The sequence below is a fragment of the Caretta caretta genome, chromosome 3, assembly GCF_965140235.1.
Source record: "Caretta caretta isolate rCarCar2 chromosome 3, rCarCar1.hap1, whole genome shotgun sequence".
Classification (NCBI taxonomy): Eukaryota; Metazoa; Chordata; order Testudines; family Cheloniidae; genus Caretta; species Caretta caretta.
Window position 1 is genome coordinate 116,761,000 of NC_134208.1, and position 27,318 is coordinate 116,788,317.

Sequence of the window (27,318 nt, forward strand, 5' to 3'; positions counted from 1 at the left end):
CACCCAATCACTCAGACAAACAAGTTTGTTTACATTTGCAGGAGATAATGCTGCCCGCTTCTTGTTTACAATGTCACCTGAAAGTGATAACAGGCATTCGCATGGCATTGTTGTAGCTGGCATTGCAAGATATTTACTTGCCAGATGCGCTAAAGATTCATATGTCCCTTCATGCTTCGACCACCATTCCAGGGGACAGGTGTTCATGCTGATGACGGGTTCTGCTCAATAACAGTCCAAAGCAGTGTGGACCAACGCATGTTCATTTTCATTATCTGAGTCAGCTGCCACCAGAAAAAGGTTGATTTTCTTTTTTGGTGGTTTGGGTTCTGTAGTTTCCGCATTGGAGTGTTGCTCTTTTAAAACTTTGAAAGCATTCTCCACACCTCATCCCTCTCAGATTTTGGAAGGCACTTCAGATTCTTAAACCTTGGGTGTAGCTATCTTTAGAAATCTCACATTGGTACTGTGGAAGTGGAAAAAGGGATAAAGGGAATTTGAACGCAGACATCTTGGTTTTCTTAGGAATCGAGCAAGAGTCAAGCTAACTCTAACTCTAATAACGTGAGACTTTAAGGCAGGGCCTGGGTGAGTGGGAAAACTGTAAGAGATGCTGTTTTGACCTTGTGTTAGATAAGAATGGAACGCAGACTGTAGCAGGAACTGCTGAGAAAAGTAAGATACAGGAAGGAATATGTATAAACAAGATGCAGCTGTTGATCGTTATTGTATGCAACAAAAGGTATAAATGCTTGCCCTAATTGTTTGTCCGGCAGAGACCTGCCTAGGAGGGGGGAATCCCTATCTGTGCGCACTCTCCCCCTGGCAATTGCTTGAGAATAAATTGTCTCGGACTTGTTGCAAACAACCTAAGAGCGAAGACTGTGTTTTTCTTCCACAGTACCTTCTTTGTGTTTTGTGAAATCTTCAGTGAAAGCATTCTTAAAATGAACATGTGTTGGGTCATCATCCGAGACTGCTATAGCATGGCAGAATGTGGGTAAAACAGAACATGGAGACATACTATTCTCCCCTAAGGAGTTCAGTCACAAATTTAATTAACGCATTATTTTTTTTTACAAGCATCATCAGCATGGAAGCATGTCCTCTGGAATAGTGGCTGAAGCATGAAGGGGCATACAAATGTTTAGCATATCTGGCACATAGCATATCTGGCCAACTACAAAAGTGCCATGCAAATGCCTGTTCCCACTTTCTGGTGATATTGTAAACAAGAAGCGGGCAGCATTATCTCCTGCAAATGTAAACAAACTTGTTTGTCTGAGTGATTGGGTGAACAAGAAGTAGGACTTAGTGGACTTGCAGGCTCTAAAATTTTACATAGTTTTATTTTTTTAAGTGCAGTTATGTAACAAAAAATCTACATTTGTAAATTGCACTTTTACGGCAAAGAGATTGCACTACAGTACTTGTATGAGGTGAATTGAAAAATACTGTTTCTTTCATTTATCATTTTTACGGTGCAAATATTTGTAATAAAAAATAATACACAGTTTGATTTCAGTTACAACACAAAATACAATATATATGAAAATGTAGAAAAACATCCAAAATATTTAATAAATTTCAGTTGGTATTCTATTGTTTAATCAGTGCAGAACTGATTAATTGCAATTAACTTTTTTAATCATGATTAATTTTTTTGAGTTAATCGCATGAGTTAACTGTGATTAATCGACAGCCCTACTATTTATTATTTCTTTTTCAGCGGTAGGTACAAACCCCCTGCAGGGATTAGGGCCTCACAGCACTAGGCAGCATTCAAAACACAAAGATAGCCCATGTTCCAGAAACCAATCTCTTTCCTCCCCACACACATCCTTAGATTAACAGAGGAACTATGAAGTATAGTAATTAAAAAATATTCATATGAGTGGTCACACTGTCAGGCCTAAGCTTTCATGCTAGTTGAGGAATAATGGAGGGTAACAAATAAAAATATACTCTCATGAGACACTTAGGGAAAGGATATTTAATAAGACACCAGTCCTGCCTTCCTGGTATATCCAAAATTCCCCACTGAAGCCAATCGGTGTTTTGGAATGCTTAAAGCAGGCAGGGTGAGGGGAATTGCTGTGGGGCAAAGGAAGGAACCCTCATCTCTTTCAGATGACTTTGGATGCAGTGGCAAGCTTTAGAAAAGGAGGAGATTTAGTATTGTTTTAAGTCAATTCACTCCTTAGCTGAGGAAATGACGAGAGGGAAGTTGTCCCGTCTCAGGAACCATGTGGCATTCCAAGATAAGACAAACAGTTGCTAATTTGAGTCTAAAAGCAGGAAATGTGATACTTTTTATTTCCTTCTATGCAAGCAAAACAATGTGACTGGCTGTGTGAACGCATTTCTTCTCCTGCTGAATCGCAGACATATCAAAATCTAGTGCTTCATCGGGACATACCAGTTTCGCATTTATTATTTTGGATGTTATGGATAAAAACGGTACTCATTTGGATAGTTCATGGCCACCAAACTTTTGGGGTAAGATTATTTTTTTTTACTAGAGTATTATTAGTAGGAATTAGAACACAAGTATGCCACCAATTACTTTGTAAAATGTCATGTTATCACTGGGGTAGATTTCTAGAATTATTACCACTGAAACAATTAATGGATTACTTATTTTTGTGGTGCAAATATTTTCCAAATGCTCCTTAATGAAGTGTCAGGATAGTTTCTTAATGAATCCAAACAGTTGAGATCTAGCAGGTGGGTTTTGGGGCCAGATCTCACCCATGGTCTGATCCAAAGTCCATTATTGAAGTCAATGAGTTTGTCAATTGATTTCAATGGCTTTTTAAGCACCTAGTCTCAGTAATTTAATGAAACTGCTCACATAAGGAAAGCAAGCAGGATTTGGTCCATTTTCAGATGAAAGGGATGTAGCAAAGACTAGAGGGAGTGCACTCTTTGGAATAATCGGTTTGTCTTTCCAAGCTGTGAAAGATTCCTAATAAGCTGAGAGCCTCATGAAAACAACTTGTCTTCACTGTCTCTCTCAGGATCTGACTTGTTCTTTGTTCATTAACTCTAATGTGCTATCATTAAATCCTGGGAAGGGTTCCTTAACCGAAATATATTGGGTATGAGACAGGGGTATCAGTAATACCAAAATTCTGTAGGTAGATTCACAAAAAAAAAAAAAAAAACACCAGCAGCAATCATGGAGATCACTTCACTCCAAAAAGTCCTAAAACTTGCTATGCTTTACATTACACAAGTCACATACTGTATATTTGCCTATTTTATTCTTACCATCCCTTGTGATCTTTTCAGGAGTCCTTGCAATATGTAAATCTACAAAATAATATATGCTAAAAACAGCAAAGAGGCCTGCTTTATTATGAGGATGCGTTGGGAGTAAAGTGGGAGATCAGCTTATGGGACACTTTTGAGGGAGTTCCTTTGTGTCACCTTGTGTGAGTAACAGGCCTTTGAGTGCCAATCTCTGATTCCTTTATTGATATGTGCATTTCATAGGATGTGCTCTCCTTGTTTCAGGTACTGTCCTCGGGTATCTGAAGCAAAGATGACTGCCAATTTTTAGATTGAAACTGCATATTTTTCTAAAGTAGCTATTTCAGAATAGGAGTGAAAGAGTGCTTTCATATAGCCGGTACTTTGAGAATCCTTGAGTAAGAGGCACTACCTACTGTAAATTCCAGATTTTATTCTATTCTGAGCCAAGAATCAGAGGGCTATATTTTATCTCTAATGGAAAAATCCATCAGAAGGGCAAAGTTACATGAGACATTGTGAATTCACAATCCAGAGTTTTTAACTCAACAGGCACTGTGGTTTTCCAGCCAGAGAAGTCTGTGGACAAGATTCTTCATCTGCACTGAAGGCTGGGTATCTGCTCTACCCCCTGGGCCTAGCGCTGGCCCCCTTGGTAGCTGTGTTGCCATTACTTTTCTGCTCACTTTTGGGTGTCTCCCAGGGCTTGCCAAACCCCGGATTCTTCCAGGCTCAGGGCTGACTTCACAGAGAAAAACCTGCACAGGTTGCTATAATGCTGAGAGTCAGCATTAACTTGCATAAGAATTTTCTTGTGTTGTTCCCAAGGAATTGATATTGCACAGCACCACAATTCCCTCCACTTGGTGACACCCACACAGTAGATCAACCTCACAGTGAACCATCCAGTCTTCCTATGGAGGGGCTTCCATGGTTACAGAGAGAAGGTAGTGATGCCTCTGGCTCAATGCATTTCTCCTTAATAGTTGTGGGACATAGCAGTGGGATTGGCACTTCTTTCTTTCCCCCCATATCATGTGGGAAGGGGTGGAATAGGCAAGGAGATTTCAGGAGATGGCATCAGTTAAAATGATATAGCATAGCTGCTTTCAGCAAAGTCTGACTTTAAGAATATATTTTACACACTCTCTCTTTTTAAGGAAGCATATAGTATTGTGAGCACTAACAAATTACTTAGGCCAGATCCTGCAGAAGTTTACACACAGTCTTAAATTTACTCTTGTGAGTCATCCAATTTGTTTCAAGGGGATTATAAATGTGTAGACTAAAGTGTGTGTAATTGTTTGCTGATCAGGGACTTACTTGGAGTGGACAAAGTTAAATACTGTAAAAACTGTTAGAACAATTCACCGTCCTTATTAATCTATTGTCCAATAGCTGGTATCATACTCTGAAAATTATCTACAGGAATCCTGTTTTCTGGAACTCTTGAAGTTTCCACTGTTAACTTGAGACCATAGCTCTTTTAGAAGCGATTTTAAGAATTTTAAAACAATGAACAAAGTAAAGTCTCCACTGCAAGACTTACTGTTTATTTATATTTGAGCACATATTATTCTTTTCCAAACCGGTCCATACCACAGTATATTATTAAAAGTCCACATGTAATGGGGTGCAGTCACCACTAGGGTACCTCCTCCTGTCTATTCAGGGGATTAGCTCCATCCAGATCTGACACTCCTTTTTGTCATTTGCTCTCACTGCAGCTCTTTTTGCTCTCTGGGACTCAGCACGCTCTCTCTTCGTGACTTGGCCCTCCAGCCAGGTCACTATCAGTGTTTCCCCTTTGGGGGTATTAAAGTCCCACTAGATTAGCTATCCTCATGCCACTCCAGACAGTTTTCCAATCCAGGGCTAGGTCCTGTGCCTCTTTCCCAGTGGCTGGTAGGGGAATTCAGGCCAACCCAGTACTCTGGGTTCCAGTCCAGGGACCCGATGCCTAGCAACTATGGTCTGCTCACTCCCAGGACTCCTTTCTACCTCTCTGCCTTATCTTCTGCCTCCCCCCAGTTTTCCAGCCTAAACACTCTTCTTCCAGGAAACAACTGTTTACTTTTAACTGTATAGCCCCAAACATCCTCCCTTCTCCCAGGAACTAACTACAGATTACTTCCCCTACAGCCCCTTTCTGGTCTCAGCTTGCTGGCTTTGTACAGGCCCAGCCTGTACCTGCTCAGCTGAGCTTCATCTTCTGTTAGGGTTTGCCTGTCCAGGCTAATTCTTCCCTAGGTGCAGCCCCTTCCCAGTTACCTTAACCCTTTCAGGTGAGGTGTGAAGTGAGCACCTCAGCACACCAGATAAGCAAAGTTGTGTGTGTATATATATATATATATGATAGAAACAGCATATATGCTGTGACAGGGTCGGGTCAGATGACGATAGGAGAGTAATAGAAGGCAGATATATTAGCCCCACATTAAGTAGGTCCCTTTTCCCTGTGTAAGGTAACAGGGGCGGTTCCAGAACAATCAGGAACCTTCTGGAGACAATTAAGACAGACTGATTAGAACACCTGCAGCCAATCAAGAAGCTGCTAGAATCAATTAAGGCAGGCTAGTCAGGGCACCTGGGTTTTAAAAAGGAGCTCACTTCAGTTTTTGGTGCGTGTGTAAGGAGCTGGGAGCAAGAGGCGTGAGGAGCTGAGAGTGAGAACTCATACTGTTGGAGAACTGAAGAGTACAAGCATCATCAGACACCAGGAGGAAGGTCCTGTGGTGAGGATAAAGAAGGTGTTGGGAGGAGACCATGGGGAAGAAGCCCAGGGAGTTGTAGCTGTTGCACAGCTGTTCCAGGAAGCACTCTAAACAGCTGTATTCCACAGGGCCCTGCGCTGGAACCCGGAGTAGAGGGCAGGCCGGGGTTCCTCCCAAACCTCCCAACTCCTGGTCAGACACAGGAGGAGTTGACCTGGACTGTGGGTTCACGAAAACGGCCAAACTGCGGGCTGCTGTGAAGCTCCAAGGCGAGCAAATCCGCCAATAAGTGCAAGACCCACCAAGGTAGAGGAGGAACTTTGTCACAATGCACAGCTTGGCTTAAGTCATGTTATGTGAATTGTGTTAGTGGTCTCAGTCAACTTCCTATTAGACAGCTGTCCACATCATAAAAAAACACCTTGAGAAATGACACAAACTAGCATCCTTGTTTGAAGGTTCAGCAGAAAGGCCAAGGACTGAATGGACCTGGAGATTTAACCACTCTCTTTCACCCCTGAAAGTGTCTCCTCCAAATCACACTATCAGAGCAACGTGAGGGGAGCTTTCACTATTGCTGAGTATGCCCTAATTGTCCTGGGGATTTCATGTACCACAGTCATCATTGTGGAACCTTTCACAAACACTAAATTAAACACCTTTCACAAACTCTCCCAAAACCTGGCATGCAGCACAAATACATGAATAAACTGTAAACAGGATAATTTTGTGGGCCTAAAAATCATGAGTGTTTCTATTAGGCATAGAAAAATTGATTTTAACCTCTTTTCTTAACTTCCAGGAGTTTTGTAATAAATGTCATGGCCTTGTCACTAAACTTCCTCTATTTAATAGGGAAACCATAGCAAACATGTGATAGGTGGTGATACCTTCTCTTTCTGTCAACTTAGCAAGGTTGCTGTAGCCTCTGGCAGCTCTGCTCCTTGCCTAGCCAATTAAAGAGGTCTCAAGAGGTGCTTCCGGGTTGCAAGGAGGATTTTTTTTTTCCACTTGGAAAGCAAGAATACGCCTGTCTCAGACAACTTGGCTGGACTAATCTGGCAAGGAAGAAATCTCCACTTATAGTCACTAATCTCTTTTTTGATCCAATCTGTTTATGGAATCATAGAATCATAGGGTAAGAAAGGACCGCCAGGGTCATGTAGTCTAGCTCCCTGCCAAGATGTTTTGATGCCAATATACTCTCTCTGGGGGAAAATGGGCATTAGGTGTGAAGATACAGTAGTACCAGTTTGTGTAAACAAGGATCAGACTGCCAGTCTCGTCAGAATGGTCGCTACAGTCTCATAGAGCTCACTGAAATACTACTGATGGAGAGAAGTGCTGGCATGAAATGTTGTAGGATAATCTACTGTATCTGTTCATTTCCTGTGTACTCACTAAATATGGCATCTTGGGAACAGGGTCTGGGGCATTTTCCTCCAGAATTCTTTTAGAAACTCACTCTGAGAGTGAACAGTTGTGTGTCTCCCGTTCGCCACTTTCTGAGTGTGCCACCCCCTCTTCCTACTGTGCCTCTCACTTCTCTTTTCATTGTCACTTCCTTTCACTTCCCCCATGCTCCTTCTACACTCCTTGCACTCCTCCATTCTGCCCTTAGCGGTACAGCATAACAGTTCCAACAACTGCTGTGACAGTCTATATCCTTATGTCCACTCTTTTTACAAGACTATGATGGATTTTGTACAAAGTATGCCTTGTGAGGTATCATCTGAAAACTCATAATGTGCTGATTATTATTGTCCTAGTAAAATATGTGTGGCAACATGGTATGTAAAGTTATAAGATTCTACTGTATGGCTTGACTAAGACAGGCTCCAAATTTAGAAAAACAGGCATAAACCAGTTCCTCAGAGACAAAAGGCAAATTGATGCCTCAGCCAAGTGTCAACAAAATCAAATGGACTATCACCTGGGTAAGTGGCCATTCTTTCGCAGGAAGAAGGGTGTGAGCAAGAATTTTACAAGTTGGCAATGGAACAGCTGGAGGCTCCTATGCAAACAGACTGACTGTTGCCTGAACCCCAGCTGGAGATGATTCAAAAAGAAGAGAATTATTATAAAAAAGGGGAGCAAACTCCCCTGATTACCTCTTTCCCCTCATCTCTACGCATGGCATCAACAATACTTGAAAGATAAAAGACACCTCATAGAACTGGAGGAAAGATCCTGGATAAAAGGATTCTAAACAGACTGCTGTAAACATGTGGTGAGAGAGAGTCTTTTCTTTTAATTCACTTTAGCTTGTTCACTTAGCTATTAGTTGTATTTTACCTTTAATTTCCTTGTAACCAAATTCTAACTTTTATGCCTCATTACTTGTAATTGCTTAAAATCTTTCTTTAGTTAATAAACTTGTTTTATTGTTTTATCTAAGCCAGGGTGTTTGGATTGAAGTGTTTGGGAAACTCCACTTGAGCTAGCAAGGTTTGTGCATATCATTTCCTATTAATGAAATGATGGACTTTATATGAACTTTTATTGTCCAGGAGGATGCTGGGCAGTACAAGATGCACATTTCTGGGGGAAAGTCTGGGACTGGAAATTTGCTGGTGTTACTCTGCAGTATAATTCAAGGATGGCAGGCTGGCTGGCTGAAGCACTCTTGCAGTATAGTTGGGGGTAATTTACCTGGTGGAGGCTGTGTATGAGCAGGCCAGGAGTGGTTGCTTTCACAGTGAAGCATTGTAAATGGCACCCCAGGTTGGAGAATTGAGGGCACACAGTTGTCCAACAGTCCAGATTGTACCCCGGAGAATGTCACAGCTGCCTTACTCTCTTGCTATACTTACGGACATTAAGAGCCAGAACCTTGAATGCATGTGTGGTGCACATGGGGTGGGAGGATAATGGTGGCTTTAATACATCATTTTCTTACCAAGTCCCAGGGCTGTTCTGTGCTGGGCCAGATCCCTAGCACAACCTGAAGGGGCCATTGTTCTGGCAGCCCATGATTGTTAGGGTGTGTGATAGCCCAGACAATTCCTGTGCCAGCAGACAAGAGGTGGGATGGCAAGGCACAAAAGCTCCACAACACCTGAAGTTCTGTTATGCAGGGGGACTCCGCAAGTAGCCAGCTAAGCCAGCTTTCGGGTAGCTTTGCACAGCTGGAGTGGAACAAAACAGCTGGAACACACCCCACAATCAGAGCCTCAGACTCCAGGTGCTGCATCACCCTTGGTAGCCTTGTTTCCTGAAACAATATTACTGGTTTTCCTTTTTTAATTATTCCATGCTGGAATGGCTAGTTTTTTTAATGATATTTTAATTGGTGGTGAAAAGCCAAACCTGTCTCTGGAAGGATGGCTTAATACCTCAGCTGGAAATTCCCTTGCAATCGTTTTCTTTCTGTCACTTTTCTAGAACCCTTATTATGATATGGAAAACCCAAAGATTAAAAGATACCACCCTCTGAAACATATCACCCCACTTACCGCAGAGGGGCAACTTCACTCTAAGCACCTCTTTTTTCCCCTGCAGATGTGGCCTCCTTCCGCAGAATCTTTGGGCTGGATTAAGACTGACCCCTGCCTAGATTTACAACTGGGATGTGGGGAAAGAGTGTAAGGAGCCTCTTCTGGCCTTGCACCTCCTGGGCAGGGGTGAGACAATTGCAATCTTTACAAACCCTTGTCAGTGGTGGAAACCCCATGGGACCAGGGTGGGGAGGTCTTGTGGCAGAGCTATCCAGCCATGCCGTATCATCCCAAGGTACAATCCCTTCCAGAGCTCTCCCTGGGGCAGTAGGGCTCATGAACTAGTAGCTAGGAGCCATAATGGACCCTTTTGTTTGCAACTGAAGATATTGTGATGGCACAAAATGCACATATGCAGTAATTCTGATGCCTGGGTAACCAGGTTATCAATATATAGTACAGTATGTACAATGTGGATGAATTGATGTTGCTCTCTTTGTCTTAAAATTATTTATTTTAATTGTTTTGCCATTTTTAACGGTCAACCTCACTGCAGTTTTTTTAAAATTAATTACCATATATAAAATATAGATCAACTCAGTAAAGAGTTGATGTAAATATCAGGCCAAATTTAGCAACTGGATGTGGAAGAGTAAAGAGGTCAAAGACAAAGGTGGTACTTTTAAGCAACATGGGGGGAAGGAAAGGGAGGGGAAAGATTTAGTGAGCTGGTAAGACCGGGAGTCAGAATATCCCTGAGTTCTTCCCAGAACAATGTGTGTCAGCATCTCTCACAAACTGCCAATTGGAGCATATAAACCCGCACATTAACCACACCCTCCCAACTGGCAGACCCTGCCCTTTTGGAGCTATGGATCACAAGCATGTGAGTTAGCCAGCCCCCCAGTGCTATCAAACAACAGATGGCGAGAAGTGTATTGTGTATAGCTGCTACATAGCTGTGCTTGTAGAGGGTGATGAGGAGACACTCTTTCTTCCCCAGCAGTGAACCTGTGCAATAGAGGGCAGGATTTTACTCACTGATTGAATACACTGAAATGTATTCAGATTCCTGGGTTAAGGAGACCATTTTAGGGTGAAGTGTTAATTCTTATCATACCCAATGTGAGATTAGAAGTGCTGTCTTCTCTTAGGAACAACCAGAACTTTGTTCTGCCTGGCTGCAGCAGGTAGAGACTTTCTAGGGAAAGAATTACACTGTCAGACAGTATTTTGTTAACAGCCATGGGTGGCATTTGGGGCACTGATAGCTGCTGCAATTCAGAGTGCTGTAGAACAAAGATGAAGGATGATCCTGTGGTTAGAGTCTAGCTTGAGACTTGGGAGACCTGCTCTGGCACAGAACTCCTGTGTGACCTTGGGCAAGTTACTTAGTCTCCCTGTGCCTCAGGTCCCTTTCTGTAAAATGAGGATAGTAGCAGTGCCCTACCTCACAGGGGTGTTGTGTGGATAGATACATTACAGACTCTGAGATGCTCAAATACTATGGTAATTGGGGATGCCCCTACCATAGAACACAGAATCTGATAGACAAAGAGGCAGACTGATGTATTTTTTGTGTGATCCCCTGGAAATACACAAAAATTATGTGGATGCTTAACTGTAAATCTGTTTTATGGACAGAAAGGAAACCCATATATCTCCAAAACTGACACTTAAACAGTGTTATGAAAGAAATGAAGGAATCCTGGAGCGTGATTAGATAACTCCTTATACTTTTTCCTCCACCTTATTAGCAATCTCAGGTACAATGTGCCTCCAAGGCCTTCCTCCAATTCCACAGGCAAATGTTACACTGTGACATGGGTTTGATAGTGAGAACATTTTTCCTTTGACTTAGCAAAAGATTTCGTTTGTATGAGTAATTCTGTTTTTCTTATTACCGGAGCATAGTGACAATGTGTTTACATGGTGCATTTGTGGCAACTGGGATGACTCCAATTGCAAACTCAGTTTCGACTGTAAGCCCTTTCGGTTAGGAAGTGTTCATAAAGTGCCTCATTTGGGTCTCTCGGCACTACTGCAATATAAATGAATATAGTAATTGTAATCAATATAAACCTTGTCTAACGGAGACTGAAAGCACTGGAAAGGTTATTTTTTTCTGAGTAGGGGTCTAGAATGTGTGTATTCCCCGTCGTCTCAGTGTAACATTTGCTAGATGGCTTCTGGGGCAAGATGGGTCTCTCTGGATGAAATACCAATTTCCTGATTTCTTTATTGAAGCTGATATAATTCAAGGCAAACCCATAAAGTATTTAGGCCCTGATCCTCAAGTACAGTTGAGGAGTGCACAGTACAGCTATTCACCATTGCACTCCCCAAGTGCTGGGCTGGCTGGCTGCTGATCTGATCAAGCATAAGTTAACAGCCTGAGAGCTGCCTAATGATTCTGATCATGACCTCAAGGTGATGTTATGGCATCCCCTCATACACTGGCTACCTCTCTTACACTGTCACTGGCTGAAGTGAGGCGGGTTGGTGTTTTAGCTATTATACCAGCTCTACACCACTTGAGGATCTTCCTGTTCCCATCTACATTGACTTTAGGGTGATCTGTACTGGTGGTATGGTGAGGTCAGTCATATCCATCAGGATTGCACCAAAACATAGAAAGCAATCCAAATCACACAGACAGCAATGCAACATCCAAAGAGTTCGGTCCTCAGTGCACCAAGAGAACTTCCAAACACTCCTCAGTGGAAAAACTGGCCATATGCACACCTGGAAATGATAGCACAAGTGTTGAAGACTTGGAAGCCCTAAAATAGACCATCCATGAGGTTTGCAAGGAATCCACTGGCCTTGCTACCCACCGCCATCAGGACTGGTTTTGACAACAACAACACTGAGATTATAGCCCCTTTGGACCAGAAGAGAAAAAGCTTTCTGCAACTGGCAAAACCAACCACTATCCAGTCAGAAGCAGAGCTCTTTCTATCAGTTCAAAGCTGAAGTTCAAAGGAGGATCCGAAAAATCAAACACAAATGGCGAGAGGACAAAGCAAAAGAAATCCAAACATTCGCCAACAGACATGATATACAGAGCTTTTTTGTGAGACAAAGACCCTGTATTGACCGAGCTCATGTGACCTCACACCTCTGAGATCCGAAGATGTAGTACCCTTCTTAAAGATAACAAATCCATCAAAGAGCACTGGAAGAAACACTACCAAAGGCTTCTAAATCGAGAATCGACTGTGACTGATGACACCATAAACTCCATCCCTCAGCACCCAATCTGGAAAACTCTTGCCAACCCACCAACACCTGAGGAGGTCTGCAAAGCAATTAAACAAACAAAGAAGAATAAAGCACCAGTTCCTGATGGCATACCAGCTGAAAGTGTGGGGAGAAACACTGACTAACAAGCTTCACTTGCTGCTCCTCAAAATCTGGCGCACTGAAGAAATCTCTGCCGACTTACATAATGCTAACATCATCACCATTTTCAAAAATGGGGACAGGGCCAACTGTAGCAACTATCAAGGCATCACCCTCCTCTCCATCTCTGGGAAGATTCTTGCCAGAATCTGACCGAATTGCCTGCTCCCTCTTGCAGAGGAAGTACTTCCAGAGTCCCAGTGCAGCCTCAGACCATCACGAGGCACCATTGACATGATTTTCACAGCCAGCAGATCCAGGAAAAATGTCAAGAACACCACCAGAAGCTGTATATGGCATTTATCGATCTGACCAAAGCCTTCGACTCTGTCAACTGTGAGGCTCTGTGGAAAATCATGTCAAAGTTTGGCTGCCCAAGCAAATTTATCACCATTGTAAGACTCCTCCATGACCAGATGACTGCCTCCATCCTGTGCAGAGGCTCTATCTCTGAGCCCTTTGTCATGCGAACTGGGGTAAAACAAGGTTGTGTACTGGCACCCACCCTTTTCTCCATTTCTGTAGCATCTATGAAAACACTAACCCAAGATTGTCTACCACAGGGGATTGGCATCCAATATTGGACTGACGGCAACGACTCCAACCCTTCTCATCTCCGTGCCAGGACTAAAGTAATATCGGCAACAATAACTGAACTCCAGTATGCAGATGATTGTGCTGTAGTTGCACACTCAAAGTAGGATCTTCAAATAGCCCTTAATTGCTTCTCTGAAGCTTACAAAAGCCTAGGGCTAACTCTGAACATTGGCAAAACAAAAGTTCTCCACCAGCCAGTCCCCGGTCCATCATCAGACCCAGCAAGGAAGATCTACATTGACAAAGAAGAACTGGAAAATGTAGAATACTTTGTCTATCTTGGCAGCCATCTCTCACACAGGGCAGACATAGATGTCGAGATTCAGCACAGAATTCGCCATGCCAGCCTTGCCTTTGGCACACTGTCTTGCCAGGTATTCAACAATCAAAACATCAGAACACATACTAAAATCTTAGTTTACAAAGCAGTGATAATCCAAACTCTCTTTTATGGCTGTGAGACAGCAGACCTACAGAAAACACCTGAGAAACCTGGAATGCCATCACCAGCACTTTCTTCAGAAGATCCTCAACATAAAGTGGGAAGATCGTCACACTGATGTCAGTGTCCTCACAGAGGCCATCATCTTCAGTGTTGAGGCCCTGATTATCCAGCACCAGCTAAGGTGGAGCGGGCCCTGTTCGCGCATGTCTGATGTATGTGTCAAGGCTGAATCCCCACTTTGGCACCTCGAGTGCAGGAAGCGGGAGTCTGCAAGGATTTAAAAAATTCATACTTGCCACTCCAGGCTTGTATTACACTCCCAAGGTTACAGCTTCTCTCTGACCTTGGTTTGGTAAACGCTGCCACCACCCAAATGCAAAAAAACCTCTTTGAGCCCAGGAAGGAGCATGTGACCAGAAAAGGGGAATTCCTCCCTGTGGGATACCCTCAAGCCCTTTCACGCCCCCTCCTGGGAAGAGCTGAGAAAGAAAACAAAGGAAATTAGCTGTGGCTACCAACTAAGCAAACAACATATGCACAAACCTCTTAGGGACACACAAATCCAATCCTGTTCTTAATAAAGGTAACATTTATTAAAAACAAAAAGAAAGGAAATACATTTGGAACCTAGGCTTTTTGCTAGATCTTAAAAGAAACAATTACAAAAAGTAAGCATCAAGATAGCTCTCTTGAGGTTCAGCTTAAAGGTTATAAGCAAAACAAAAGCATCTGGGGTTAGCACAGAGGAGATCCACACGCCAAAATAAGACAGAAACCTGATAGTGTCTGTCTAAACATTCCCTATCCAAATTATTTCGTCTAGGTATGGAAGATACTTTTTCATACCTGGTTCAAACCTTACACAGCATTTCTGCCTTTAGCATTGCTGCTCCATGTCCCTGCAGCCCAGAGAACAACAGACAAAGGGAAAGTTTCTTTCCCCATTTTAAAAAGTTTCAGCCTTCCCATTGGCTCTTTTGGTCAGGTGCCCACTTTTTTTTTCTTTACCTGGGGGACTTTTTAACCCTTTACAGGTAAAACAAGTAAAGAATAGCTACCAAGAGGTAGCAGCTAACTGGTTGGCTGGGTGTCCATTAAAGGGAGCTATCCCCCACTTTATTTATCACAGTACACTTACCAAAACAACTGCTGTATGCCCAACTCACCAAAGGAGAAAGGAAACGAGGAGGCCAAAAGAAACGCTTTAAAGGCACTCTCAAGATAAATATCAAGAGACATGGTATCGACACCACACTCTGGGAGACAGCAGCCCAGGATGGGGATAACTGGCAAAGATTTGTCAGCGAGGGAATGTCCACTTTTGAGGAAAATCACCTTGCCCTGGTTGCAGAAAAACGCCAGAAAAGAAAGGAAAGACAACAGTCATGCAGCAATCGCGGCCCAACCGTGTCTTCCAACCATAGGCGCCGACTCCGTGGGTGCTCAAGGGCTCAAGCGCCCACAGAAAAAAAATAGTGGGTGCTCAGCACCCATGAGTCAAAACTTGAGTGTGGAATGGGATGAGTTCTGTGCTGCTAACAACTTCTGCCCTTGGGGCAGGGAGTTTGTTTATAAACAGATACAGGATGATTAAGATCACAAAAGGCTTGTCATTAAATTAAATTAAGGATCATTAGATGATCCTGGAGGCATTCCCAGGCACTCCAGTTAAAAGATAGGAAACAAAGTGTAGGAATAAATGGTCCATTTCAAGAATGGAGAGAAGTCAATAGAGGTGTCCTCCTAGGGGCTTGTACTGGTCTGGGACCAGTGCAGTTCAACATATTCATAAATGATCTGCAAAAAGAGGTAAACAGTGAGGTGGCAAAGTTTGCAGATGATACAAAACTACTCAAGATAGTTAAGTTCAAAACAGGCTGCAAAGAGTTACAAAAAAATCTCAAAACTGGGTGACTTGGCAACAAAATGGCAGATGAAATTCAATATTAAATGCGAAGTAATACACATGGCAAAATGTAATCCCAACTATACATACAAAATGCTGGTGCCTGAATTAGCTGTTACCCATCAAGAAAGAGATCTTGGAGTAATTTGCAGTACTCTGGAAGCACTATGTTTCCAGAGTACTGCAAATTCATAAGAATCCTTCTCACTGTGCCTGTATCATCCTGAACTGTGGGATGCTTTTTGTCCAGCTTCAGAAGACTTAAAAATTATCTCAGGTCATCAATGGGACAGACACAACTGAATAATGTAGCAGTCCTTAACATGCATCAAAATAATACCAGGGAACCTAGATATAAATAAGATTGCTGACACTTTCATCCAGAAAGCGACAGTGACACATAATGTCTTTAACTGGGATGTTAGTGAAGGCAGCTTGTAGGTGATTGCAATGATCTTAATATAATGTAATTCATGATAATGTAATTATGTAATTCATAACAATTGAATCATTATTAAAATAGTAAAGATACCAGTGATAGACACATTCAGTAACTAGAATATGAAAGAAGTGTATAAATAAACAGAAAATAGCTCCCCCCAAACACACATTGCTCCTTCCAAAGCAACCACCAGCAAAAACAAAAGTCAGCACTTATGCTTCCAGCACCACCTGCAATGTCTGCCAATGAGCCTGTGGCTCATGAATCAGACTTCAGTCACCAAAGGACCCATGAAAAATAAGACCTGTGAAGGAGATCATCCTCGACCTCGAGGGATCGCTGCCACCCTGACTAGTGGTATGACAAAGTGGCTACAGGACAGGCTGGGCCAGGGGCTTAGCTTTAAATCAGAGGGGATGAGGGCAATGACCATACTGTAATGGAGTACAAGTGACACAAGGTATAGCACTGCTATAATTGCCCCAGATTAAACTATTTGAGACACTGCTTTCATTTCAAACATTTGTTCTTGTTTAGTCTGACAAGTAGAAATAGCATCAGGAGTGTGGATGTAAATGAAAGGCAGTTGGAGAATGGAAGGAGTACTCAGTAAGAGTTTGATCTGCAAAGGGATTTAGGTGCCTAACTGCCAGATTAGTGCTCACATCCAAAATTTAGACCCTCAAAAACCCTGCTCAGCGGCTGCCTAACCGTGTAGGTTCCTAAATTCCCTAGTCACCTACATTTCTTCCTGTAAAGTCCCATAGAAGCCTACATTTCTGCCAGTGGGATGCACAAAGCCAACTAAGTTCTGTCACTTCTGAGTGCTTAAACCCTGGTGAGATCCTCAAACTAGGCATTCCCTTGCCAATCTCACCTATGGAGCCTAATCCAGTAGGCATGCTCAGAGGCTGCCTAAGAGCTGGCTTATCAGATTGGGCCTTGCACAAAATACAGCTGCCAGTGAGCATGCTTCTTCCTGTTTATAACCCAGGATGTGGGAGATGTGAGTTCAAGTTCCCACTTTGTGTGATTCAGTGCAGGGACTTGAACCTAGGTTTCCCAGCTCCCAGGCAAATGCCCTAATTATTGGGATACTGGGCATTCAGGAGTGAGCCTTTTGTTGAAGCTGTTTCACTTTGTAGGAAATATTTAACTGTTCTTTGGAGCAGGGACTGGAATGACTCTATAGCCCTAACCATTGGGCTAGAGTCATTCATTCTTACTTTTTCTGGCCCAATGACTGTTTAAGTATTTTATGGAAAGTGAAACAACTTCAACAGGAAACACTGAGAGAGACTCCACCCCGAATACTCTCCAGTGGTTGGGGCACTCATGTGGGATATGGGAGACCTGAATTCAAGTCCCTGCTTCAAATCAGGCAGAGTGGGGACTTGAACCTATGTCACGCATATCAGAGGTGAGGGCCCTGACCAGCAGCAGGCTGTAGGTGGGGCAACAGCATCTCACCTCCTCCTAACTTTTTTGCCAGGAAGGACTGACTTAGCTTAGGTGCTTAGCTCCAGGAGTGGGTTCACAGCAGTGAATTCCAAGTGAAGATAGGTGCCTCTCTCTGGCCTAGGCTTCCTGTCCCCTTGGCATTTCCAACTGGCTCGATTAGGTGACTTGCAACTTACCACATTGGCTTTTGTGAATCCCTTACTAAGCCACCTAATTGTTCCTATGCATTATATACAGGGAGCCTGGATGCCTAACTCAGGGCTGAGGATTCCGCTGGTGACAAGGGGCCTACAGTTAGGTATTGCAGTGCTGAACCTTAGTCTCCTTTGGTCATCTACCCCCAAAATATTCGTGACGGTGGCACCTATATGTAGTGCCATTCCTCTGGCAAACCAACAGCAGTGATTCTCATCGCTCTGTAAATCCTAAGGGTTCCCCCCCCCACCAAATCTATTAGAAATATTCATGTACCTGAAGAAGAAAAGACAGGATTTATGTTTATGATGTAGAAAGCCATTATTCATCTTCCCAGCCACTTTTCCAGCACGTCATGTCTCTGTACTCATCAGTAATATTTGAGAACGAGGGATTTGTAAGCAGTTTGTCAGTCAGATTTCTTATGTCTTTGGCAACATTGTTGCAGGATGTCTCTTCCACTGCTGCTTTTGTTGTCTTTCTATGTTACTAAGGAGCACCTGAAGCAACTTTGCATTTACCCATGCACTTGCCAATTTTGCAACCCACCCAACAACTGCAGGAAGCTGAAACTTCCTCCCAATTTGATCATGAGTATGAGTAGAGGTCATAGTTTGAAAGGAGGCACCATTTCCTTGGGAGGGACAGTGGTGTGTCAGCTATGTTACTGTGTTTTGTTTTCTAGCTAGCCCCTTCATTACTGTATGTCAAATATAGACTATTATCCTTTATATAAACTTCAGTAAATATAAAACTAAAACACAAATGCACCCTCTTCTGAGGAGTCTATTTAGACCAGTTTTAGACGGGTGTAACTGCTCTGATGTCACTATCAGGGGACTGTTGAGGCTAAAGATTTGGCAGAGAAGACACCAAATGTATCCTTGGTATAATTCAGATGAAGTCATTGATGAATCTTGGTATCCACACAGACAAGCAGATAAAGCAAATCACAAGCTACATAGATGCAAATCCACTGGGGAGAGAAACTGTGTGCATTGTACTGGGAACTTAGGGCTTGGCTACACTTGCGACTAGCTCACTACCCATCCACACTGGTAAGGCACGTGGAGCGCTCTGACTCCATGGCTAGAGCGTTGCTTGTACTCCACCTCGGCAAGTGGAATAAAGTTTTGTGCACCACCGCTGGAGTGCTGCAGCACCAGTGTGGACGCCCTGGTCTGTTATGCACTGTGATCGGCCTCCAGAAGTGTCCCACAATGCCTATTCTAGCCACTCTGGTCATCACTTTGAACTCTACTGCCCTGCCCTCAGGTGACCAACCATCAGACCCACCCTTTAAATTCTCTGGGAATTTTGAAAATCCCCTGCCTGTTTCCTCAGCCAGGCTTGGAGTACTCTCAGCAAATCTTTCCAGGTGACCATGCCTCCACAAACCAGGCGATCCCCAGTATGAAACAATGGCGAGGTGCTGGGCCTCATCAGTGTTTGGGGGGAGGAAACTGTCCAGTCTTAGCTGTTCTCCAGCCATAGGAATTATGATACCTTTGGGCAGATATCCAGGGACATAATGGAAGGGGGCCATGACCGGGACTTGGTGCAGTGCAGGAATAAAGTGAAGGACTTGTGGAACACCTACTGCAAAGCCCATGAGGAAAACAGCCACTCCGTTGCTGCCCCGGTGACCTGCCATTTTTACAAAGAGCCGGACGTGATACTTGGGGTCGACCCCACCTCCACTCCGAGTACCACCATGGACACTTCAGAGCCCAGTTCAACAAGGTGGGAGAAGGAGGAGGAGCAAAGCAGGAGCGAGGGTGCTCCAGTGGAGGAAGACACCCCAGAATCCCTAGATGCATGCGGCCAGGAGCTGTTCTCAAGCCAGGAGGAAGGTAGCCAATCGCAGCAGCCGGTGCTTGGGGAAGGACAGAAACCAGAGGAGGTTCCTGGTAAGCAGTTTTTATTTTGGGAAGGTGCGGGCTCTTGGGGTGAGGAGGGTTAGGGCTGCATGCATGCCTAGATGCGGAATAGGACGTTGATGCGCTCTCTCCCATCGCAGTAATCAGCCTCAGTGATCTCTTCAAAGGCCTCAGTGAGAACTTGGGTAATGCGCTTGCACTGGTTTCTCAGGAGAGCCACTGTGGTCCTTGACCCACTAAGGCTAACTTGTCCATGCCACTGTGCCATGAGGGGCGGGGGGACCATTGCAGCACACAGGCAAGCTGCATATGGGCCAGGGCAGAATCCACATTGCGGTAGAAGACCCTCCCTTGCTTCCCAGGACACCTTCAGCAGCAAGATATCTTCCAGGAAGAACTCCTGTGGAAAATGTGGGGACAGTGTTCAGTATAGGGTTCCCCTACTGCTGTTGGCTCTCCCCAAGGCACAGAAACCCAGAGGACAGTACAGCCGGGAAACAATCAGTCACGCTTGACCCTGTGCTTACTCACCATTTTGGGGCTCCTGTGGGTTATGTGCACTCGCTTTGGGACGAGCAAATTATGCTATTGTGTAGACTGTGCTTGCCCTTAAGTACGGGGGAATCATTGCTCTGTCTGGTGTGAACAATGCTGCCTCTGTGAAGTGTTACATTTTGCCTTTACAGATGCAACCTTGAGATCTCAGCCATCCGTGTTATCACTGGCCGAAAGACTCCAAAGAATCAGAAAGACGCCATGTAGAAGCAAGGAAGACATGTGGCATGAAGTAATGCAGCATTCAAGTAATGAAAATCGAAAAGTGCAGGAGTGGTGGGACAGTGAAAGGAGGATCTGCCAGCAGCATGAGGAATGCCAGCACAAAAGCACGGTGCTCTGGCAGCAAAACACGGATTGGCTGATAAGCATAATGGAGCACCAAGTGGCGCTCCTACCAATCCAGGTGCTCCTACCCATGCAGGCAGAGCACTACTGTGCCTGACCCCCCCCCCCCCCCCCGCAGCCCTTGTCCCAAAACTCTTTCCCTTGTGCCCCCATGTCACCTCCAACCCACTTTCCCCAACAGCTGGGTTCTTACCACCCCACCAGCTGCCTCCAACACCGGTAGCTTCACCACCCACCCCTGAAAACTATGTCCCTTACCCTCTGCACTCAACCCCCATCACCATGCAGTATAGCCATCCTGAAGTGCAGCACTCATTGCACAGCACTCCAGACAGGAAGGCTGAGTATGATAACAGGACATACGCAAATCTGTGATTGTACCGTTCCCCACCCCTCCCCTTTGCCCTTTCTGTTTCCCGAGCAGTTGTGTTTCTTTTCAATAAATGAATTTTCTTTTCAATAAATGGATTTTTTGGCTTTGAAAACATTCTTTATTATTGCATAAAGTAAAAGATACCTTAGCCCAGGAAAGAAACAGGCACTGCAAGTCAGTGTAGCAAACACAGATTCCTACTAACATTAGAACCATGGCACTTCATTCCCATGCAGGGCACCAGACACTACTGGTGACTTTCAGCCTCAGATTGCTCCCTCAAGGCATCCCTAATCCTTGCAGCCCTGTGCTGGGCCCCTCTAATAGCCCTGCTCTCTGGCTGTTCAAATTCAGCCTCCATGTATTGAACCTCCGAGTTCCATGCCTGAGTGAATTGTTCACCCTTCCCTTCACAAATGTTACGGAAAGTACAGAACACGGATATAACCACAGGGATGCTGTCATCAGCCACGTCCAGCTTCCCGTACAGAGAGCGCCAGCAGCTCTTTAAACAGTCAAAAGCACACTCCATAGTCATTCTGCACTGGCTCAGCCTGTTGTTGAACCGCTCCTTGCTGCTGTCAAGGCTCCCTGTGTATGGTTCCATGAGCCACAGCATTAAAGGGTAAGCGGGGTCTCCAAGGATCACAATGGACATTTCGACTTCCCCTAAGGTGATCATCTGGTCTGGGAAAAAAGTCCCGACTTGCAGCTTCCTGAGGAGGCCAGTGTTCCGAAAGATGTGTGTGTCATGCACCTTTCTGGGCCAGCCTGCATTAATATCACGGTGATCCACAAGAGCCTGGAGAACCATAGAGAAATACCCCTTCCTATTAACGTACTCGGAGGCGAGGTGGACTGGTGCCAGAATTGGAATATGTGTGCCATCTATCGCCCCTCTGCAGTTAGGGAAACCCATTTGTGCAAAGCCAGCCACGTCATGCACCCTACCCAGAGTCTTGGTTCTTCTGAGCAGGACGCGATTAATGGCCCTGCAAACTTGCATCAACACGAGTCCAACGGTCGACTTTCCCACTCCAAACTGGTTAGTGACCGATCGGTAGCTGTCTGGAGTTCCTAACTTCCAGACTGCAATAGCCACCCGCTTCTCCACCGGCAGGACAGCTCTCAATCTCGTGTCCTTGCGCCGCAGGGTGGGGGCAAGCTCCTCACACAGCCCCATGAAAGTGGCTTTTCTCATCTGAAAGTTCTGCAGCCACTGCTCGTCATCCCAGACTTGTATGACGATGTGATCCCACCACTCAGTGCTTGTTTCCTGAGCCCAAAAGCGGTGTTCCACGGTGGTGAGCGTGTCCGTGAATGCCACAAGCAAACTCGTGTCATATGCGTTACTCGAGTTGAAATCGTCTTTGGAGCCCTCACTGTCACTTTGGATCATAAGAAATAACTCGACTGTCAAACGTGACGTGCTGGCGAGACTTGTCAGCATACTCCTCAGCAGTTTGGGATCCATTCCTGCAGACCAAAAAGGAAGACAGAGTGCGCAGTACAAAAAACGTTGAAAGATGGTGCCAAACGTGGACGGAAGTGCACGGATTGCTGGGATGCGAACTGATGCATCACGGGGTGTTGGGACAGGACCCAGAATGCCCCGCACTCCCTGCCCCCTTCCCACAAGCCACAGCACCAGAATGGGAAGAGGTGCTCTGTGGGATAGCTGCCCATCATGCACCGCTCCCAATGCCGCTGCAAGTGCTGCAAATGTGGCCATGCGAGTGCACTTGTTCCTGTCAGTGTGGACAGACTGCAGCGCTTTCCCTACTGCGCTCTCCGAAAGTGGGTTTAACTCAAAGCACTCTACATCTGCAAGTGCAGCCATGCCCTTAGTTTCCCTTTGCCATTTTTCTGCTAAACCTGAAGTAAACATTACAGTGGCTGTGGCTGGGTGAAAACAAACCCAGTAGTGGTGAGGGGGCATGATCTCATGCTTGTGTGCTGTCCCTGCAGCCTATGTATGTTGCCTTCTGCTAACTGCTACTTTCCTGATCCTTTTGCTCATACAATCACTGCTTTCTCAGGGCTCAACCATTCCACTGGAGGAACAAGACCAAGTGTAGTGGTAAGAGGGAGAAAGGCCAAGAAAACATTGCTCAATAGTATTATTTGGTTAAGTTAATCAAATATATTTTACACTGTATTTGCCAAAAAAATCTGTGCAACAGTTACTGTGCTGCTCAGGTGAGGGCCGCTGTTTATTCCCACAGCTGATAGCTCCCCAAAGGGTCATGGATTTTTCTCATTTGAGAAAAGATTCCAAGCCCTGGAAGTAGTTTAGGAGGAGGTCAAGGGTATTTCTTCTGCCAAGGACTCAGCCAGTGTTTGAATGTGTCTGCACCAGTAGCAACACAAGGAAACAAGCTTTCTTTGTGCTCTCTCTTCTCTGGAGGGTAAGTTACACGCAGGTGAATTCTAGATTTAAGGATCAAACATGTCAAAATCTAGCAGGATCCAGTATCAGATCTGACCAGCATGTCATGGGGCCAAGAACTGTTCTTCAGTTATTCTTGTTACTAAGCCCTCATTTTAAAGCCTTTTGAAGAATAATACTTTGTTGTTACCAAGCGGCTTCCATCTGATTACCTTGGGCTGCTTTAACATTAAAGTGCATGAAACAAAGTGTTCCTCCTACATTCATAAAGTTAGCTTCAGTCTTCCTGTGAGTTATGTATTATTATTACAAGTGTTATTGTCCTCATTTTCCAGATGAGTAAGCTGCAGCACGGAGAGGCAGGGTAACTTGCCCACAGTCACAAAAGAAGTACGTGGAAGAGCACTAAATAGAGCTAAGTTGTCTGGGTCACAGTCTTGTGCTTTATAAGACTATCCTTCCACACATAACCCAATCTTATGCCCTGTACGGGGGAGGAAGTGAAAGAAGTTCAGTGTCATACGGAACACAGTTTAGTACTGACTCGTATTTTCCTCACTCTTTTTAGCAGAATTTTAACTTCTTGCATGAGTCTAATTTAAGTGATTGAATATGGAGCCATATTATAGCTAAGGCTGCAACCAGTGCTCCATTATAAGATCCACAATCAGCCCTCTACTGACTCTTCCAAAACAAGCCACCACCTTTACCATTTCAAAATGCAAAAAGCTAACTCTTAGGGTGCAGCATACTTTCTTCTGAAAAACTGAGAACATGCCTTTCCAGACATGGCGATTTTACAAATGACTTCTTTAAGAATGCTTTTAGAAGGGGATCATGGTTCTTTTTGTCCCCGTATACTGAATATATATAAAGCATTATTGTTAAATAATGACTGAGTCACTGAAACACCATATTTTGCCATATAAAATTAGACAACCATTTACTCACATACATACAAACAAGAGAGACTGTAAATGGAGGAGTTTGAAGATTATGGAGAAATATGCAGCCTCTTAACACAAGTAGGATGCTGGGTTGCAGGAGGCTCAAGTTTCCAGTCGGCTCACAGAGGGTAGGAGGTAAGATGTTAGTATTTCTGGCCCAGAGCAGGTGAGCAAATTAGATGATCTGTGGGTCATATGTGGTGCTGCTTTATAGTCCATGCTTTACCTGTAATACGTAGCAGGGTGTGTAAAAATCTCTCTTTTCTATAGAATGAGGCCATGAAGGCATATGAAGACAAAGTTAAAGTTATTTCTTTGCGTAGGAAATGGAATATATTACACTTGTACATTTATTTAAGAGATTATATGACTCATGGGTGTATTTGAATATTTAATTGATATGTCCATACTTTTAAATACCTAGTTTTTAAAATTGTATTATACTAGCTACAGGCAATAATAATAGTACTATTCTGAATTTATATCAACACCTTTCATGTAATGGTCTCATCGCCCTTTATACACATTAATGAATTAAGCCTCACAACACTTCTGTAGCGTAGGTAGTATTATTCCCATTTTAAAGAGGGGAAAACTGTGAAAGAGAGAGGTCAAGTGTTTTTACCCAAGATCACATAGGAAGACTGTGGCAAAATGAGAAACAGAACACTTAGCAACAGATAATTAATTGAAGGGCCTATTACTACTGGATGAGAACTTAGAGTTGTATTCTCAAAATGGCATGCACAAAAAAAAAAGAAAGAAAAAAAAGGAAAAGAAAAAAGAAGATGCAATTTCTAATTTCCCTGCTACACTAAATTTAATACTAGTGGCTGGAAATCAGATTTTATGGTGATGAGAGTGTTATAAGAATCTATATAGGTTAGACTAGGGGTCCCTCTGTGTTACCAGCCTGAAGTCAGTATTCAACAAAAGGCACTAACTGCTAAAAAATTAGACAATCTCCAAGTGAAAATAAGAAATATATGGAGGGGAAATAATGGGGGGAAATGAGACAATATGAACAAGGAATGGAGAATAAAAGTTGATTCATTAAGGAAACACATGGGATATTTTTGAACTGGTGATGCAGAAGTTAAATCCATCAGCAGAATTCTCTCCACTGACCTTGGCAGCATTTCAGTGGTCACAGATTTCTACTTAATGGGGGACTGTTTTTGAGAAACGTCTCTAATGCTTTAGGTTCCAACAGGATTTCCTTCAGCATCAGGCAGCCAACAAAAATATTATAGAATTTCAGGGGTTAATATTCAGGACCTTTTAAAAGTATCACATACGCTCAAGTCCTTACATCAAGCTGAAGATCTGCACCTTTGATCCAATACTGTACATTTTCTTTATTGTAATGTGCTGCTAACTGCCATGTACCTCATTAAAGAAATCCCTCTTCATTTGTGAAGACTCCATTTTAACCGCACTGTTAAATACTTTATCAAAAGTGTAAATGATTTTACTGTCAGTTTTATAGGATAGTCTTATTAGCTAAGTAGTTACTACAATAAAAGGTTATTCAATATTGCACTGTGGAATTATGTTCACTGTATCAGTACATTCAATTGGTTTAAATTCTTTAAAAGTGCATGTTACTCCAACTCTGTCTTTACAAGACAGACAGCAATGTTGTGCTGGAGGCTTGTGCACCACACATGTGAGCAGATGAAAACTGTTTGTTGCTATTTCAGTAGCGTTTAGGAAAATAGGCTGAAGCCCTGAAGTAACAGTTTCTATGACTGCCTTCACACAGGATTCTTTAGAAGACCCAGTTACTGCTTTGCTTAGTTCTTTAAACGACTGTGCTGCTGTCAGGAAATTAAAACATGGTGATGTCTAGATGTTTCCTCTTGGTCATTACAATTACTCTGTCTTTATTATCCCTTTCAATGCTGGTCACTAGGGAAATCAAGTGAGCTTTGACTTGGTTTTTATGATTTTCATATAGCATCTTAAACTTTTCTTTTCAGCTTTTTATCAAGAACAAAGACCGGTAACGTAGCTACAAAGCAAGTTTAGTGCTCCAACTGTAAGACAGGTAGAGTTTCATGCAAACAGTCACAAATCCCTTGTAAACAGTACTTCACAAAGTTTGTTTGAACGTTTCCCCTGCACACGAGCGTTCCAAACTCTGAGCAGGATACTAACCCAAGAGTCTACACCAGAGAGCTCAGAATCTTCCTGAGTTTCTAGTAGTTACCAAATAGAGTATTGGTCGTGGTGCTCTCCATCTCCTGAATGTTTGCTGTGAGTACTTCTAGCATAACAACCTCTGAACTATTTTATCTGCTGCTCTACTTTCATCAGTATAGATTGCCAGCAGAGGGCAATCTTGTTACTAGGTAGGTGGCTTGGTTATGAAATGTAAACCTCTGTTCAAGAGCATTGTTCTCCGGGTGACAAACATAATAACACCACCTCAGGGACTCATGATTTTCCTATTTACTCAGTTTGGCTAATGATTTATTTCTGGAAGCTTCTAGAAACCCTTCAGATAGAGGAGTGTTAAGTAGCTGCCTGCTTAACCCACCACCATCCAGGCCGGCTGTGTAAGCCTCCACAGCATCTGTTTGTTTTCTCAGTGTCCCCATTACCTGAATCAGTCTGTGCTGAGGGCAATCACTTCTGTTCTTTTCACCATCACCACACTGTGACCCTTTTCCAACATTTGCCATGACAAAGATCACAGCTGGTTCATTCTGCCAACCCACTGATTCACTCAGTCTACTGAATCAGGGATTTGTTACAAACAATCAGAGGGTGATAAAGATCAGGGAATAAAATAATTCTAAACACTTGTCAGTTGTAGGGACGTTGTTTTGGCAAACTACACACAACAACAACGGTGTATGCCACACGGGTTAGCTTATTGATCTGAGCCTCAAGTACTTTGCTGGGCTTCTTAGAAGCAAAGTCCAAACCCTAGCAGGTTCAACTCCTTACTTCATCAGTGCTAG

At 43.7% G+C, this 27,318-nt stretch overlaps 1 protein-coding gene across 2 annotated transcripts in view; it reads left to right on the forward strand.

The window, feature by feature from the left end:
* The first annotated feature begins 2,311 nt into the window (after nucleotides 1-2,311).
* MYCT1 (MYC target 1) overlaps nucleotides 2,312-27,318 on the forward strand; it is a 35,666-nt gene continuing 10,659 nt past the window's right edge. Inside the window, exon 1 of one of the 2 annotated variants that reach the window (XM_048844206.2) lies at nucleotides 2,312-2,499. In XM_048844206.2, the coding sequence (XP_048700163.1) occupies nucleotides 2,448-2,499 (52 nt within the window). In that variant the 5' untranslated portion in view covers nucleotides 2,312-2,447. Of the gene's footprint in view, nucleotides 2,500-3,294; nucleotides 3,438-27,318 lie in introns of those variants that run through there. The other variant, XM_075126825.1, reaches the window with a different exon arrangement.